Here is an 18,191-nt window from a genome sequence, read left to right as displayed (position 1 = left end):
TTTCCAAACATGTCCTCACTCTCCACGTCTGAAACTCCTCACGGTCCCCACACAGATACAAGTGAAGCAGCCCACACACACACACACACACACACACACACACACACACACAGTCTGGGGCTTTGCTTGGCCGACGTTTGAATACCACAGTGTCGTTACCGTCTCCGGCCGCTTGGAGGCGCCCGGCTCATACTTTGTATCACCGAAGAAGTGGAGGCTGGGGAGGAAAGTGGGCTTGAGAAAGAAATCTCTCCTCTGAACTGTTTACCCTGACGTCAGTTTGCAGAACTAGCTCTGCCCTGTCTCCTTCAGTGTCTCCGAAACTCCTCTCAGTGAGAATTGGGGGAGTAGATGGGCTCAGCTCTGCTGCTCGCGCGCCCGGACCTCACGGAGTGAATGACATGATTTCTTCCTGCACATTTAAAGTGGACTAAAACAGCTACACGATGCACACCTGCGCCTTTCTGCTCATTTTGACTGTTCAGATCTACGCCGATGGCATCGAGGGGCCAACAGGTAAGGCGCATATTCATCTCGATCCCCTGTACGCAGTTGGGAAGTTTCTACATATGGATCAAACTCCACTGAAAGCGAAAGCGGAGCGAGTCTGGTGAAGGTGCCAACTTTGTGCCCCTTTCCCTAACACGTTTATCTGCGACTTACTGCTGCTTCCCATGACTTACTAATGGCACAATGTTAATCCTCCCGGCACAGAATAAAAAATTCTTTCACAACTTTGTGAGCTGAAAGTTTTCACAGTGCCAGACTCCTGTGAGAAATGTTGGTTATGTTGGAGGACTGCGTCTGGTTGCTCAGGGGAGAAAGCTCCCATTTCCCAAAACAGCACAATCTCCTGCGCTACGCTGCTCCTGCTTTTCTTGCTCCTGCTCCGGCGCCAGGTAGCCTTAAAGGTGTGATCCAAAGTTAGAAATCACTTCATTAAAAGCGAGAAATGCTCCCCTTAGAGCAGACCTAACGACGCTCCCACGACCTTTAGGCAATTTCCTCCGTATTTGTGAACACGAGTCTTCCAAATCCCGACAGCTTGAACCAATCTGTGATGACATCCACAGACCAAAACCTGGAGCTGCTCCACACAGACGCTGGGTTGCACAGTTGTGTACACACACTGACTCCCTGAAAGTTTACATCTTAATGAGGCTTGTGGCATTGTAATGCATAGTGATTTCTGAAACCAATTTTTCATTAGATGATCCCAAAGGTGCAGGCTAACACTGTGGGGAAAGAGTCTCATTCTCAAAGCTGCTGGATTTTTCCTGCTGATGTGCTGAGCTGCCTCTGGTCTTTTGGGTTGTCTAGCTGTAGAAGACATTCATGCTCACATTTGAGCTCTGAAGTCCTATCTCCTGCTCTGTCTGTCTAAGGAGCTAGATTTTTCACATTAAAGGCACAAAATCATGTAGTTAGATCACATTTTGTGCAGGAATATACTCTGACTTCTTCCCATTCCATTTTCATCATCCAGCAGGATAAATAAACCTCTCCAATTGTGACAATCAGGCACATATCAGAGAGATGGAAGGAGACAGAGGCAGAGTGGTGAAAATAAATATCTTTTATAGGAATGACACATGACACAGACCCTTTCATATTCATTCACATTCATGTTTTGAAAAAAAATCTGCTTTTATTCCCTGAATCTATTCATCATTTATGCAATGTAATTACAGTGCTGTATTTTTTGAGATTTTTTTTTTTTGTCTGAAGGCTAAAAAGGCCTGTTTGAGTCTCTTTGTCTCCCTGACACACCACACACATTATGTATATGCATGCATGATTTTGCCCCTGTAGAAGATAAAACCGAGGTAATTAGGCCGCAGTATTGATAACATTTACACTGCAGTCTGCTTCAGCGCTGTATAGCTATGCGGCACAGTGTTTGCCACATGCATGTTGGATAAAAAAAGCCTGATCGTGTTGAGATTGTTTGACTTGGTTCGTGGGAATTTGGCTAATATTTGTATTTCTCACTGGCAGTGCTTCTGTTTTTAGAGGAATGCTCACTCTAACACTTGCATGCAGAACTCATTGCAACAAGCAACAACAACAACGAAGGCATGCAAGCAGAATGTGTATTGTCGAGAGCTGAATGGAGCAGATCATTAAGAGGAATGGGCTGAGACATATGAAGGATTAAATCACACACACACACAGGTAATTAAAAGAGCTGAATGGAACAGCGACGCTCCACTACGGCTGTCAACAGAAATTTACATGGTGGAGCTTTTTTAGTTTGTTAACTGGGGTGTTGCGAGCCTCACCATCTGCGTGCTTACCCTCCCATTAGCAGCTAATAGTGAACGCTGCTAGTTTTTGTGCCTTCTGATCCCCTTGGCCTGACTCCCTTCATGCTTCCGCACCTGCCTACATCCTATAGGAGGAAATTAAGGAGCATAAACACAGCCTGGACTCCCACAGTCTTCAGAGAGTCTCCTCTGATTACTTATTGCTCCGATTGTGTGAAGATCACACCTTGACCTTGAATGCTTAATAACAGTTAACGCTCGGCACTCCGTTGGGGATTTCTCGCCTTTTTCACTAGATGTGATCCATATTTTCTTTCTTGCTTATGCCGCCGTCTGTCCGGGCTGTCAGTTCAGGGGGAAGTGAAATTATTAGAGGCTATGAAATATAGAGGCTCTCTGCTGCACTGGGCTGACTGTAGTGGGGTTGATAAGAGGAAGAAAATATCACATTCGCATCGTATTTTCTCAGACACAAAGATGTTATGAACATGAAAGTCCAGTTTCCGGGTGTAGCTCTATGTGTTGGGTTTATTTTATGCCGTAAAACCCAATGTGACACTTTCACTCCTCTGTTGTCACTTATGGGAATTGAATGAATGTTCACTTACCATCTGTCTCCTCTATTAGCAGCAAATGTTGTCAGCTGAGTGGTGTAATTATCCTGTGTCTCATGACTCATTTCCCGGTTTGATCTAAAGTTAAGGCAGAATATCCTTTTTGCCTATTTCAGTGGCTAAGATAACACTTGGATCCAGATGAAAAGGACTGTGAAGCCTAGACCGTCTAGTTAGAGCATGGTTTGGAATGAGTAATACGTCAGGGCTTCAAGTTGACGCTGTGTAACCATCACTGGGAAACGTAACACAGGACCACCTGCACGTGTAAGCATCAAGGAATTACAGCTGCAACAGCATTTTGATCATTACATAATTGTGCTTTTCTTTGTCATACATGATAGTGAACTGAATATCATTAGGATTTGGGCTACTACTCAGACAAAACAAGGCATGTAGACATCTCACCTTGGGCATTTTTCACTATTTCAGACATTTTTTTAAGACAAAACCCACCCAGATATACAGGCATTAAACCTTGATGAAGTACCTGAATAAATGGGCCTACCAGGCATAGGCTCCTGGGGCCCAAAGTGTCAGGGGTCCCCTTGGCCTTCACTTGCAAAATGTCACCCAAATTCACACATGGTGACCAGAAAGTGACACAAAGGGATGCGAAACAACCATAAAAGCCATTAAATATTCTTACAGGAACACAAAACTACCTTAAACAGACTTAAAACTACCTCCAAGAGACACAAATGACTGTAAAAACGCACAAAACAACTACAGACACACAACCACGGAAACAGTTGCATAATGACTACAAAGAGATGCAAAGGTAGGAGAGGTGGTGGGGCCCTTTGCATATCTGTGCCTACTTCCTCTTTTCTTTGCCATACATGATAGCAAACTGAATATCATTGGGATTTGGACTATTACTCGGACAAAACAAGACGTGTGAAGATCTCACCTTGGGTACTTTTTGCTATTTTCTGATATTTTTTAGACAAAACTCGCCCAGTTATACAGGCACCAACCCTGGATGAATTACTGAACAGGCCTACCAGCCTCATGGGGCCGAGTGTCAGGGGTCCTCTTGGCCTTCACTTGCAAAATGTCACTCAAATTAACACGTACTGACCAGAGAGAGACTCAAAATGACGACAAAGTGGCACAAAACAACCAAAGAACACATCAGATGTCCTTACAGCAACACAAAATGACCCCAAGTGGACACAAAATTACGTCCAAGAGATACTAATGACTGCAAAAAGACACAAAACAACCACATGGAGACACAAAATGATTACAAAGAGACCAAAAACGACCACAAAGAGACATAAAACAACCAAAAAAGACATTAAATTTCCTTACAGCAACACAAAATCACCCCAATAAGACATAAAATTATCTCCAAGAGACACAAACGACTGTAAAATGACACAAAACAACCACACGGAGAGACAAAATGACCACAAAATGATTAAAAAACACAGAAAAGATGCACAAGGACAACAAAGAGACACAAAATTGCTCCTATGTAGGAGAGGTGGTGGGGCCCTTTGCATATCTGTGCCCAGGGGCCCATTATCTCATTATCCGCCCCTGGCATTAACAGGTGCACTGACTCACTGATACATGCAGGAAACAGACAGAAGAAAAACACTTCAGAGAATAAAAGGCTATAGAGAAGGCTCTACTTAAAAGTGGACAAATCTACTTATTAGACGACCAAAATTGTCAGCGTGAAACACATTTCTTCAAAAGAATCCTCCTGACACCATTTCTGTGTGCTTGCTGCACCAATTCAAATGACATACATTTGCATATTGGCTTTTGAGAATCCAGTATATGGCTTCACTATAATAGGCTCTGAAAAAGCCTGAGATGCATTTGTGAGTTATTGCAGGGGAAAAAAAAATGTAACCACCATGTAGAAAATGTTGCCTCGTACCACACAGTTGCATCAGATCCACAAAGTGGAAGTGTTCCCTGCAGGAGCCAGGCCACCATCTGTGGATAGAGGGTGAGGGGCGGTAGGGATTGGGCCTAAATCAGACTCCTGAAAAGACTGGTTGATTTCCATCTTTGCGGGATCACGGGCAGTAATTCAGAGAGCAGATGGAAAACTTTGCAACAAGGATGGAGGGGATTGGGGAGGAGGAAAAAAGGGGAGAGAATTTTCAGAGGGAGAAGCTGAGACGGACAGAGGGATTTATTCAGATACATTGTCAGGGTGTTTTGTTTTTCGGCTGAGGCCGCAGCAGGACTTTTGCTGGGCTCGTGTGTCCATTCTGCCTTCAGCACTCGAGTGAGTGATTAAACAGGGTGCTGATGAGAGGAGTCCTCTGCTCTGCAGCACGCCGCTTCCAGTTTCTGTCTCTGATCTATTGTAATGTGGGGCTATGTGGAGGAGAGCCAGCCCCCGATTGGCTCACATACTCATCTCACAAGACTGGAAGATGAAACACATCCATCTAGTGTATGTGTTCAAAGAATTCTGCTTAATGCCAAGAGCCGTGATTGGTGCGCCTTAACATGGGAAGTGCGTGCTAGAATTGAGCGATATGTTAAAAATTTCCAACCAGTCACTGTCAGCCCAACAACAGCAATTGCTGATATGAGACTTGAGACGAGCTTAAATAAGTATTTCACTGCTGGAAAGATGGTCCTCTCATAAAACGGGGCTGCCTGTGCAGTATAAAGACGCAGATGCTTTTGAAATTGGTGCTGCATGACCAGAGAATACAGAGAAAAAGAGCTGTGGCATTTGCTTTCGCTCAAGAGGTAGAAAACCTACAATTTTCAGAATGCACTGCATCACACTGGACCAATTAACGCTCCAGCTGGTGGCTGCCGTAATGCAACTTGACCATCTTGACACAGGAAACAATATGGCGGCTAGCCAGTGATAAATTGTCTTGAATATGTTTTGAAAACATTTGAGGTGAGAAATAGCCAACACAGAAAAAGAGTCTTGCAGCACTGCTTAGTTTAACTGTTTGATCTCAATATTTTCAGCCTTCGTTTGGCCTATACAGGAAACAATATGGCGCCCACTTCCTGTTCACACATTCTTGTATTACAGCCAAACAGTGCACTAAAATATTTTTCTGAAGTCATTTTAACGGAATCTTGGTTCATATTAGTTTTACCGTTTGAGCTCAGTATTTTCAGCCCTCGTTTGGCCTGTACAGGAAACAGTATGACGCCCACTTCCTGTTCACAAATTCTTGTATTACAGTTTAACAGTGCACTAAAATATTTTTCTGAAGTCATTTGAACAGAATCTTGGTTCATATTAGTTTCACTGTTTGATCTCAGTATTTTAAGTCTTCATTTGGCCTGTACTGAATTTGGTCTGAGTTTGTGTTTGCTTCTGTACTCTTTTTGTCTGTGGTGGCGGGAATACGAAAATGCAGAAGTACCACCTGTGGTTCAAGTAACAGTCCTAAAGCCATAAGAGCTTAGAGATAAGCAGGGAGATCTGGCCAAGGGTAAGATAAAGAAAAGTTTACCATAGTTCATTTGCACATACTACCCACCGCGTTATGATACAAAGCTGGTTGAAAATCAAAAGAGTATCCCTGTTTAATCTAATTAAATTTAGATGTAAAAAAAAAAAAAAAATGCTGGCTTTACACACTGTTTTTTTTTCTCCTGCTGTCTCTTTTTGCCCAGTGCCCTCTAAGCCAGTGTTTCTAAATGGTGTGCTGTGATGCCAATCCAGGTGTTGAAATTTCAAGTGGGCCTATACAAAAAGTTAAGAATGAATTTTTAATTGACTTTATCAGTATGTTGAATTTGCCTCTTCTCAATAAAGAGGCAAATTTAATTTAATTTAAAAAATGTAATTACATTTGACCTATGAACCTATTTGTCGCTGTTCGCTCAGGGGAATTGACACATCAAAAGCCCTGATTGGCAGCCAGTGTGAGGGATGATAACATTCAAAGGGAGAAAGCCGTGAGTGGGACAATGGATTGCTTTATTGTATGGAGCAAATTACATCAAAGCATCAGCAAAGACGACCTGCCACTGAAAGAAAAACTTTTTTTTTTTTATTGATTTATGTTGTGATAAGAGTGATAACACACGTTATAGAAGCTGTGGTGCACAGATATAAATACAAGTGTGCCTTGAGATTTTGCTCGCCCTTTGGTGTGCGTTGGGCACACAAAGTTTGAAAACCACTGCTCTAAGCAGCAGCTTTCACTACTTTTTGGAGGCAGACTGAAAAAAAAAGAGACAAAAATCGCCCAAAATATACCAGTGATGTACTCAGCCAATCGTGTACATATTTTTTCCAATTGCCTAAGCCTAGCGTGTGCCCAATCAGAAGCCACCTCGAGCTGGTCTCATTTTTCTTGTGTACATCTCACTTTAGTGTGTGCTGTGCTGAGTGTGCAGTCATCTTTTATGCTAGATTGCAGCTCACACATATCTTGTGATGTTTGTGCTTAATTAATCCTGCTGATCATTCTGTTGTTCTCATTCTAATTATCACGTCCTGTTTCTAAATCAGCACCACATCTCTATTTTGTTTTTTGGATGAGGGCTTTGTGAGTCGTGGCCTACTCAGGCGAAGGATTGTTTGCTCTTCGGAAAGGTCAAGTGCAGGTTGGGAGTCATGTTTCTGGAGCAGAGAAAGAGCAGGTTAGGAAGAGGGTAGTGCTCAAAAGCAGGATTCTCTCTGCTGTGTGTCTCCTCTGCCGTCACATCTGGCCAGTTCTGCAGGCTCTGAACGGAACCACTCGAAGCGAATTGTTATCATTATTAATTTGAAACATGCACTGTGTGTCATATGCTATGAATGTTTTAGCATATTGATAGCGATGGAGCTCAAGAATGCATGCGTATGCCTTGCTTTTACATTTTTGTCTGAATGCATGTGCTAATGAGCGTCTTTGTTCATTAGCATCTTTGCCTGTGAGAGCTGGAAATCAGGCACGGAAGGTCCCACAGTACAGAGTGACTCAGCACATGACACTGTTGCTAGCAGGGGCTGGAGCCGCTGCTGCTCCTCTGAGCTCTTCAGGGTAACTGTGAGACCTTCCAGCACCCTGGAAAAGATGCCAAGACTGAGAGATTTACAGTCAGTAGCCTGCCTTGGCCTGTCTCCTCCTTTCCACTTCACAGCGACAGCCAGAGTGCAGGCTTCCCGGCTCCCTCGGCCAGGTGTTATTAATGTCGTATTGATCTTTCAAACTCCGGCAAGTCCATTTTACTTAAATTTGATCAAAGTGGCGTCCCGTCTGTTGCCTGTAAGTTTGATGTAGGAGTGCGAATTAGCCAGCCAGCCAGAACCTGCATGACGTAACACAAGGAGTCGGGTTTGCAGCAGAGAAATGTTCGTGGCATTGTGTCGAGCAAAGGACAGGGAAAAGTAGAAATCCTCTCAAACATGAAAGAGTGGGCCTCATTTCCATAAGAAGGCTGTATATATTACAAATAAGCTACAAAATATCCTCTTGATGTGCTGGTCTAAAATGACAGGACCATTATACTCATTATCACTTAAAAGCATATGTTTTACTTGAATAATGGACAGGGAAATTTATCATTCAACGCAGATGGGCCGGTGTTTATAGCCTGGATATGGAGGGGAGTGAGACTGCGAGCACAAGCACAGATGTGTAATTATCCAACAAAGAAATAAGCAGGGCTGTGAGTTGCAGTCCCTGTGTTTTCTTCCCCGAGGTAGCGAGCTCCAGACTGCAAAAGTGGGTCTGGAAGACTGATGCTGCGAGTGCTGCTCCTTATCCCCTACCCAGAGGAAAGAAAGCCTCCTGAGCAGTTTATATTTAGCCCACTGGCCGTGTTTCAGTTCTTTACCTTTCTCCTATGTCAACACATTCACAGCCAGATTCTTCCGGCCCTCTGTTGTTTGTGAATGCAGCGTGTAGTGAATGCTCAGGTCACCGGAGTCAGGGTTCAGGATCAGTCCAGGATTGCAGAGTCGAGATGTGACCTGTTGTTGAGCTGCCCGTAGGCGTCTGCATACAAAACCCCTCGGTGAAATCTGAACCGCTGACACTCCTCTAAAAGTCAAAACAGTCTCTTCAGGACGTTTTTCTCCCTGGCGGTGTAATGGATGCAGGTTTTAGTTGCCTTTGTGCCACCGTGCCGGCTCTCTAAGGGGAAGTGGTATTTCTGGTTTGACCGGTCCCTTTGGGCAAAGAAATATCCTCTCAGAGACCCAGCCATGAACCCGAACACTCATCACCATGATGTGTCTCACACTTATTAGACTGACACCCTTTCACATAAACTTTATTAGGACATTGGAAATTGAAGAGCATTAAAGTGTAACAGAGCATGGATGATGGCTACTGTGCCGATTTAGGAGAGTGTAATATTTGAGGCCTTCATGGCATGAAATCTAAGTAAAACTGAGCTCTTTCAAAAAACGCTGCATTTTCTCAGTTATGCAGCGTCTACCTTGCATTGCTCGCCCCTGCTTACTGTTGATTTGAAGCCGTTTGTCTCCCTTTCGGTGCAGCACGGTAGCATGGCACAGCGGTGACACTCAGCTGTGACAGCTGCTGGTGCTGGTGGGTTATGGGTAGGTCATGGCAGCTGTGGTAGCACAGGTGCCAGCTGGCGGTAAATCAGTCAACGGAATGATTCCAAACCTGTTGAGCATATACTATAACATGTATGAAGCACTTGATTTTAAAGTCTAATCTTTATTTATTTTGTATTTAATCCTTTGTTTAAACAGGTAGACTGGAATCTCTTTCTCAATAGAGACCTGTGTACAAAAATGATATTTACAGTTTAAACATAGACAGACTATACTTAAAGCCCTGTTTGCACAGGAGCAATTATACCTGGGGACCTCATATTATTTAGAAATTACTCCACAGCGTCTGCGATCCGTGCGGTGCATTCACACAGGATAAGCAAAGGTAGTGTTTTACCAGAATTTAATGACATTTTACTGGATTTGAGCTGGCTCTTCCTCAGAATGGGTTGTCATGCTGTGTAGCAAGATGAGTTTCCTTCATCCAAAATGCTGTCACAACTTTCATTTATAATTGCCAACGCAGCCTCCATAATTCTCGACCAGGGAAGAGGCAGACATGAGTTGCAGAGAAAGCAATAACCTAAATACGACCTCAAATCACCATTGTGCTAATTGGTGTGTTTGGCGAAATATGGTAGGTAATTTTCAGTTTAATTTTTACTTGACAAATTATAGACATGGCAGATTTGCACCGGATCAAGATCCCAGACTTCCTCTGCAATTATTACAAATCACGTGACGTCGCCAGGTAGAGGAGCAATTACAAGCATGATTGCAAGTACATAAGTGCAGCCTTTTTATTCAAATGGAATAAGAGAATTCTTCAATTTTTTTGGAGCTCATTCCACTTGTATGCAGCACAGTATTTGAAGCCATGTATATACCCTGAAATTCCTCCTACTTGTGACAGATGCCTTTTAACAAATGACACATGACTCCACAGTTTTGCTCTGTCCCAAAATTATGACCTACTGGACCACCATTTCCAAACTAATATCTAAAATACTTCAAATTCAGTTAGATCCAGAAGCACTCATTATTATTCTAGGACTGTCTGATGATGTCAGAAATTAAGCAACACTCAGCAATGTTTCCTTTTCTCTAATCTCATTATTGCAAAGAGACGTCTGCTTATGCATTGGAAAAAGAAAGAAGTCTCCACAGCAAAGACTTGGCTCAATGACCTTAGGAACACACTTCACCTAGAGAGAATAAGATACACTCGTATAGACAAAACCATGTTTTCCAAGTGTGAACAAGAGGCACTGCTAATGTTAAGTTGTCCCGAGACCTGACGTTGTACGTACTGTATTGAAATGCAACCAGAGAGCAGAGGTAACTGGGCAGTTCTGGCAGTAGAGTCTCATAAACACACAACATGCAATGCTGCTCCTGTCTGACTGTCAGGGAGGACCACTCCACCTTTTCATATAAGATGCAACATTGATTTAGAAAGTATCACCTGTAATGACAGGGCAGCACCTGTGATATACTGCGTCAGGAGGCTTTAAGGTGGAGGCAGAGATGCACAGTGGTCTTTTATTAACAAGAGTGTGATGTTCGCCAACATGTTTTGGCCAGAGGACGTTAGAAGGGTTTTCAAGGAGTTCATCTTTAGTTGATGTGAAAACATCAAATTCGCCCAAACTGGAATTGCATGGTTTTCACCGGAACAACGTGAATGTTGCTCGCAGTTTCATCACGGTTTCATGTGAAGACATTGATACTAGTAGTCTGGAAGTTTTGTTGCCAAAAAGAAAAAAAAAAAAAGCTTTGTAATTTGTGTTTATATTGCAGCATGCATTTAATCCTTATTCTCCTCTGGACCGCAGGGGCATTGCTCTGGCATCTTATTTAAATGTAAATAGAAACAGTGGATATTCAGAATATGGGAGTGTGTTATGATATGCCAGCAGCTCGCCGGCGTCTGACCGCCAGTTGGGTTGAAAAGCTTTTGTCAAGTGATGTTAGTAAAAAGAGTTCGGGAACTCGGGCCCAGCTTCGACGCTTTGTTCTGTTCCAGGTGTTGAAGTGAGACAGAGCAAAAGCAGAGCCTATTGATTTCTCAAACACAGCCTGTCACAGTCAGCTTATTGTCTTCTTCCTCTAGAAACTCTCCTTTCGATCCTACATGACCTCCCATCACAATCCTCCTCACTTTGACATGCTGCTATTTCAGCAGTTGCTCAGGGGATTGTGAGTACCTTTTTTCATTAAAAAAACCATCCCTTTCCCCCCTTGGCTGTTACACTTTATCGTTGTAAGACATTTTAGGGACAAGCAGTTCACAGTTGTCTCCTCTTTACCATTTCCCTCGTGTCATGGTATGCAGGATGCCCAACTCCAGTCACTCATTAGCAGCTGATTCATTGAAAACAGTGTCTATTATTCATTTCTTTTGACAAGGTGGTATAATTGCCTGAGGGCAAAGAGATGAATCTCTATTTGCTGCCCAGTGTATTTAGACAGTGTGTGAGTCAGTCCTGCAGGGACGCTAATGAAGAGAGATAGCTCCTGACCAAGAAAATATGTGCCCTTTATCTTCAGATCGCTGTGCTATTATTGTGTTGCTCAGAAACAGGTAGAACACAACTCCTCATAATACCCACATGTGTACTTTGATGTTCAGGTCTGTTTATACAGACCCAGAGACGTGATCTTCTTCTCACCTGAATGCCAGGTGGGGTGGAATTGACAAACCTTCCTTCAGGGCACGCTCCACAGCCCTTCAGGGCCCTCCAGGGTCCTCCTCCTGGTGATTGCTGAGCTGCTTGGCGTTCCTGAGAGACAGCTCGTCAAACAGTTTGAAAGACCTTTGTTTGTTCCTGCGCTGGCCGCCTGACTTGGCCTGCCAGCGCAGGGGAGGCAGGGAATGGGGAGGTGATTGCCCCAAGAGATGAGGGGCTTGTGAGTGGGAACTGAAGTGGGCAACAACGTGACCCGGAGCCTTGTTTGAGGAGCCTTTCATCTTCCCCGCCACAGTCAGGCAAAGACCATGTCCACACTAATGCGGATACGTTTGAAAATGCATCTGTTCTTGGCCCGCTGGCCGCGCTAAGCTGCCACAGACAATCTGACCTTTTTGAAAACGCTTCCCATGGATGAGTCTTAAAACTCTGGTCTCACATTGTGATGTGGAACAGGGGAAAAGGGAGCTTTTCAAAAACGCTGACACCGCCATTGTGATGTGATCTACTGTAAAGCTGCTGGCCTGAGGGGCCTGCGCGTGCCCAGTGGAGGAGATCTCAACGCTCCTCTATTGTTTTTGGCATTTTGATGCGAATGGCAAACTTTTTGAGAGCAGCCTGGACAGATTTAATGTGGACGGAAAGCTTTCATGCCATTTTCAAATAGCGTGGACTCTCTGCAGCCAAAGGCAGAGCACCGTTTGCATGGCTCACATTCGCTCACAGCCAGAAATATGCAAGAATGTCCTGGGAGCCCACGGGGTGTCGTTAACAAAGAGCTTAATTCAAAACCACAAACAGAAGATTAGAATAATTGCTTGGCCCTTGTGTGTGTGTGTATATGCGTGTGGGTTTTTCGAGTGAGTGTTTGTATGCATGCTGGCGAGTGCCTAGGTGTGTGTTTTGTATATATGGAAGAGGGCAGATTGGTGATTGTTCCCACCTGATTTTATGTAAATATTTGCTGAACTCCTTTGGCCATTTTGAACTTCCATAAATCACAGCCATGTGGATTATTATGGAGCTTTTGTTTGCTTTATTCCTCCACGGTGTGAAAATGCTAATGAAAAAATTAGCATACTGTGGTTAGGACATATTCTTCTGATGATAAATACTTTGCGCTGCAAAGATCAAGAAGCTGTAGAAACTAGCTTTGGGGCAGTTTTGTGTTTAGAGAGTAGTCGGAGTACACAGTGTGTCATAGACCTTGGAGCAGGTTGGCCCTGGCCTTTGTCTGTCTGGACAGCCAGGGTAATTAAGAATCAGCTTAGAGCTGGGATTATGGCAGCAAGTAGGCTGATCACAGGGGACAGGAGAAAAGGCATTAGGAGAATGGTGGTTAATATGGGTATTACTCTGCTTAGCACTGGTATCATGTGACAATAAGACAACCGACAATGGAACCCTGTTGATGCCGAGATCCCTCGCTCTGCACTAATAGGCTTTACTGCAGATAGCTTTGTTTACCCACAGCATGCAGCACTCCACCTTCCCGCTTTATCTTCCTTCCTCACACATTCAGACTTTTTTATAATTTGTCTTAACCTAATTAGAAAATGGTAATATTTTGCTGTACAGCTCCCTGAGGTATTTTAGCAGTGTTCAGACGTATTCGCCTTACACCAGCACCTTTGAAAGGAAACACGCATGATTGTTCATCCTCTTGTGAATGCACACACACTCACGCTTGCTTTTTTTAGAGATATTTTTGTGGAATGTAATTAATGTTCTCATTAACTGAGTGAACGAGCTGTAAGGCAGAACTAAAAGCCTGATACTTTAGGAAACATGCTCGCTGAAATGGATAGCCGGTGTTTGGCATGTGAAACAGAGAATGGTTAGATAGCTTCTTTCTTGTCAGTCCAGCCTTTTATTGTGATCCGCATGCAGAGGTAACCCGATGCTTGAAGCCTCTGCACCGCAAGTGAAGCCATTTGTTGCCCTTTAGAAAGGATATGGAAGCAGGCCAGTGTGAATAATAACAAAGTAGGGAGCAGGTTTATCCAAACACAAAAAGGTTACATCAAATGGCCCACCTAATTCGTTGCATTACTCTTATTTGCACTGAACCCGTGCATTTATTCCTGGTATCAGCTCTGGCTGTGTTAGGAAACATTCCTGCAGGTGGATAGTTGGCAGAATTATCAGCGCACGACGTGACACTGCAATGCTTTGTTTTGACCTTGTTGAGAGGGAGCAGGGAATTGTTTTCCACAGTCTTTAAGAGCTAATCCCATCAGAGGGACTGCACAGCATGGAGGGCTAACTCAGTCACGTCTGACGTAGCGCTGCCAGAACAAGAGGCAGACAGGAATGTGTTTGTCTGGCTAACTTGGCTTCATTTACTCCTGACTGGAAAAGCAAAGGAGGAAAACTCCTCCCAGACAACTTGACTTCTTAATTCCTTTGTCTGAGCCAGCTGGATAGGAAGCGAGCGTCTGATTCTGTGTTAGTGAAAGCAGGAGTCAACTTCTGATTGGACTCAGTGGTGGGTTATGGAGATGCAATGGTGGCTCAGACTATCATTATAGCAGATGAATTAACAAGGTTTTACCTCTCAGAGCAGAGTTCCTCGCTTCACTGGTCATCTGTTGGCTTGGTTAGGCACATGTGCTCCTGGTGGACAGGCTCATTCGGTGCTTAGGCCATGGAACTGAGGATTTATCCCAGTCTAGTGAGTCCCTGTGGCACCACAAAGTCCTGCTAAAGGATTTAAGATCGGTCTATCCATCCGTTTGTTATTTTCTCCAGAGATTGGGAAGTAAGATTTTTCTTTAGTTCCAATAAATGCTTGTGTCTGCACCTGTGGTTGATACCATCTGGTTGAAATGAATGATGTGAGAAGTGTGGGCGAAAGGTAAAGATCAGCAGTTGCTGAGTAGAAAATGTGGTTTTCATTAGTGGTGACAGTAGGGATGGAACGTTATGGGGTTTTATTGCAGATTGTGGGAAAGAGACTGCTGGACAACCAACAGTAAAAGAGACTGTAAAAACAGGCTGCGTACACACCAGCCTCAACAAAGTCACAAGATCATTCATAATCATTCACTGGCATATTGTATACGAAATATATGAGGTAATTTCAAATAGCCTGGTGTTTTAAGATTGTTTGAATGTTTTTTGAGTGTCACAAAAAAGATGTGTCTTAGCTGTTATGCAATAAAAAATATAGTTTCTTCACAGAATGTAAGGTAAAGTGATTCCAGGATGTTGAAGAGGTTTTTTTTCCTACATTTTGATGATTATTTGGATAATATCATGATTGTGACGTAAAGTTTTCATATCGTCCCATGTCTAGGTGACTGTATTGTGTATTTGTACTCATTTGCTGTCTAAAATAAGTAGAGAAATTTTAGTATCAAGTCCCTCTTTATAAAAAAGGGTTTAAAACTTGCAACTAATTGCTTAAAAATGCTTCATAGACCAGTCATAAACCGTAACACCCACACTATAAGGGGTGCCAAGTTGTGAAAAATCCCCTTGGCTAGTTTTTCAGTTACTACTCTTAAGACATAAAGGGTTTTTTTATTTTAATGAGATGTCAATAAGTGGAATTTTGGTTCAGCACCTCTTCTCCAGGAGGTCAGAGGTCAAACGCTCCATTAGAGGGAGGTTTCCTGAGTGAATTTAAAGAGCTAAAAAAAACCAAATCAAGCATACTGCTAGAGGAGGATAAATGTGGAGGAAGATATGTGAAGCAATGATAAAGTGTGAGGTGAAAAAGAGGCACATACCGGTGTTCTAAAAATAGTAGAAAGCTAGTTATTGTAGTTTGGGACCTGCTGATTGAGGCAATGTAGCAGCATGGTCAACAGGCTGTGACACAGCTCATGGAGGCTAACAGAACTCAGTCAAAGCTGAAACACACAGACAGGTGGATGTAAAGGACGATATTATCATCTAAGACAGTGGTTACCAACTGGTCCATCCAAGGGGTCCAGATTTCTCCTTAGTCACTGGTCCATGCAGTTTAACGCATTCAGTGTCATACGTGTGTTTGGCCATATGGTCAAGCTAGTTTGCTGTCTCTGTCAAGTAGCTGTCTGTTAGGCACTCACTCTACAGCAGGAAACAGCACTTCAAAGTAAAACCTATATGCTGGAAATTCATTGTACTTCAAAATAAAGTGTGTTTTTCTTCAAAGTTGACATGTTTGCGGGCCACTTGTGGTCGCTCTTGGACTGTGACCCACCAGTTGGGAACCACTGATCTAAGATGTCCTTGAAGGTCAATGAATCTGCTTAGAAATACTAGGAAAAAGATGCTCCTTATAACTCTAGGACTTGCCTGAGAATCTTCACGCTTTAAAGTTTTCGTCAGTATCAAAGGATTGCAATAATCGTCTGCACATCTATGGGCACATTACAAACAGGAACTACTATTAGCTAGCTCTGTATACTTTGTTTTTGAGTAAGGCTTATGTTTCCAGCCCCAGAAGGTGAAGGAGGAAGTTTCACATTAGAGTAAGGAAAGGGGGTAAATAATAGTGCTATCATACTGATGGAATGGTTAAATAATCAGCGTGCAATGCATTCACGAAAGAAGTAAACGGTTGGCATATTAAAGTGAGTTCGGAAATTCTGCATATTCTTTATGGTAAGTACACGTTTGAAGTCACAGCAATACTTAAACGTACGCCAGGGCTAAAAACAAAAATTAAAACTCTGCCAAAGTAGATTTAGCCCAATATTTGAGCTAATTTTAGTGACTGTAGCTCAACACCTGACACAGTTGTTTCACAGTAGTCAGTCGCCATCTGTTTGCTTTTTTGTGAAGGCTTTTATTTTGAAGCAGCTGTAGAAAGTGTTGAGTCTGAATTACCGGAAGACAAACGTGGAAAGCATCTGCTTCCTCGCAGCTGTTGTCTGCTGCTCTCGATCTTCTGCTAAGTTTAGTTACTGTGATGAATTGTTCTCCACTTTTTTTTTTGTCTCGGTCATAAAATGTAGCACTGGGCTGTATATATATATATGGTTAAAATAAACAAAACACTTCGTAAAAACAAAAATATAGCTGTGACCTATTCTCTGTAAATTGAGCTCTCACTGTGTCAAGGTGCTCTGCTGTTCTTAATTTCTCTGTCTTCACTGCTCCATCATTCCCCCTGCGTGTTTCACCAGGCTCTGTGTTTTCCTCTCCATCTTTGTCCTTGTCCTCTCAGCCTTAGGGCTTCTCCGGGATCTACAGTATGCTCAGTGTTTCTGGGAAGGGCTCAGTATTCTAGGCAGGGTGAGCACGAGCTCAAAGCAGACCTGTCTTTGAGTATGTGTGTCTGCCTGCCTCCCCAGGCACTCATTAAGCTGGTGTGTGAAGGTGTGTGTTTCCGGAGGCTGTGGGGGGAAACATGCGCGCATGTGGAGGTTAAAAGGCCCCCGACAGAGACATAATTTCCCAGCCTGGGGCGATGGGAGAAGGTAACTTCATTAGCCAGTTCCCGCTGTACAGATTAACTTGATTATACTAACCAAGTCTTGATGGCGACAGTGGTGCGGAGAACAAATGTCACACCTGGAACGAAAATCTGTGCAATTTTTTCATCCAGAGAAATGTTCTGTGCATGTGTTCGTGTGCATGTGTGTGTATTTGCATGTGGGTATGGGTGTGTGTGCAATAAAGGGAGGGAGAGAGGGAGGGTCAATTGGTACACCTGGGACATTTGGCTGCTCTGTAATTTGCAAAGTGACTCATCTTCAGGTAATGAGCAGGTACAGACCATCTAGGAACTCCTTTCTATAATTTGGTTGATTGAAGTCACACTCCTGCTTTAATGCATGCCCATATGCACACACACACACACACACACGCACACGCACACGCACACACTCACGCACACGCACACGCACATTACTTTTTATGGAAGTATGAGTTAAAAGTCTCTCTTTTCAAAATATTAAGATAAAGGTGAGATGGTGCATTACTATTAAAAATACTGTTTACATTAAGAATTGACCCCAAAGCAGTACATTAGTCATCATGTACTTTTATTTAACATTACCTGACACATACAAAATAAATATTTTAAATTAAATCTAATCACAAGGCAGACAATTTAAATGAAGTGGCTACAAAAAAATGTAAACAAAGGACATCCACAAGTTTGCTGCCTGTAACCGTCTTATAAAGCTTTTGTGCAAGACACTACAGTGGTTGT

The 18,191-nt window shown here is 43.2% G+C and overlaps 1 protein-coding gene across 1 annotated transcript in view; it reads left to right on the top strand.

The window, feature by feature from the left end:
* The first annotated feature begins 293 nt into the window (after positions 1-293).
* The window catches only part of LOC126391843 (receptor-type tyrosine-protein phosphatase U), a 218,120-nt gene continuing 200,222 nt past the window's right edge, over positions 294-18,191 (top strand). Inside the window, exon 1 of the mRNA XM_050046801.1 lies at positions 294-516. Coding sequence (XP_049902758.1) covers positions 447-516 — 70 coding nt within the window. The 5' untranslated portion in view covers positions 294-446. The remainder of the gene's footprint in view (positions 517-18,191) is intronic.

This window comes from Epinephelus moara, chromosome 6, assembly GCF_006386435.1.
Source record: "Epinephelus moara isolate mb chromosome 6, YSFRI_EMoa_1.0, whole genome shotgun sequence".
NCBI classification, from domain to species: domain Eukaryota; kingdom Metazoa; phylum Chordata; class Actinopteri; order Perciformes; family Serranidae; genus Epinephelus; species Epinephelus moara.
The sequence above is the reverse complement of the archived record's forward strand: the minus strand, read 5'-3'. Positions and strand labels throughout refer to the sequence as shown.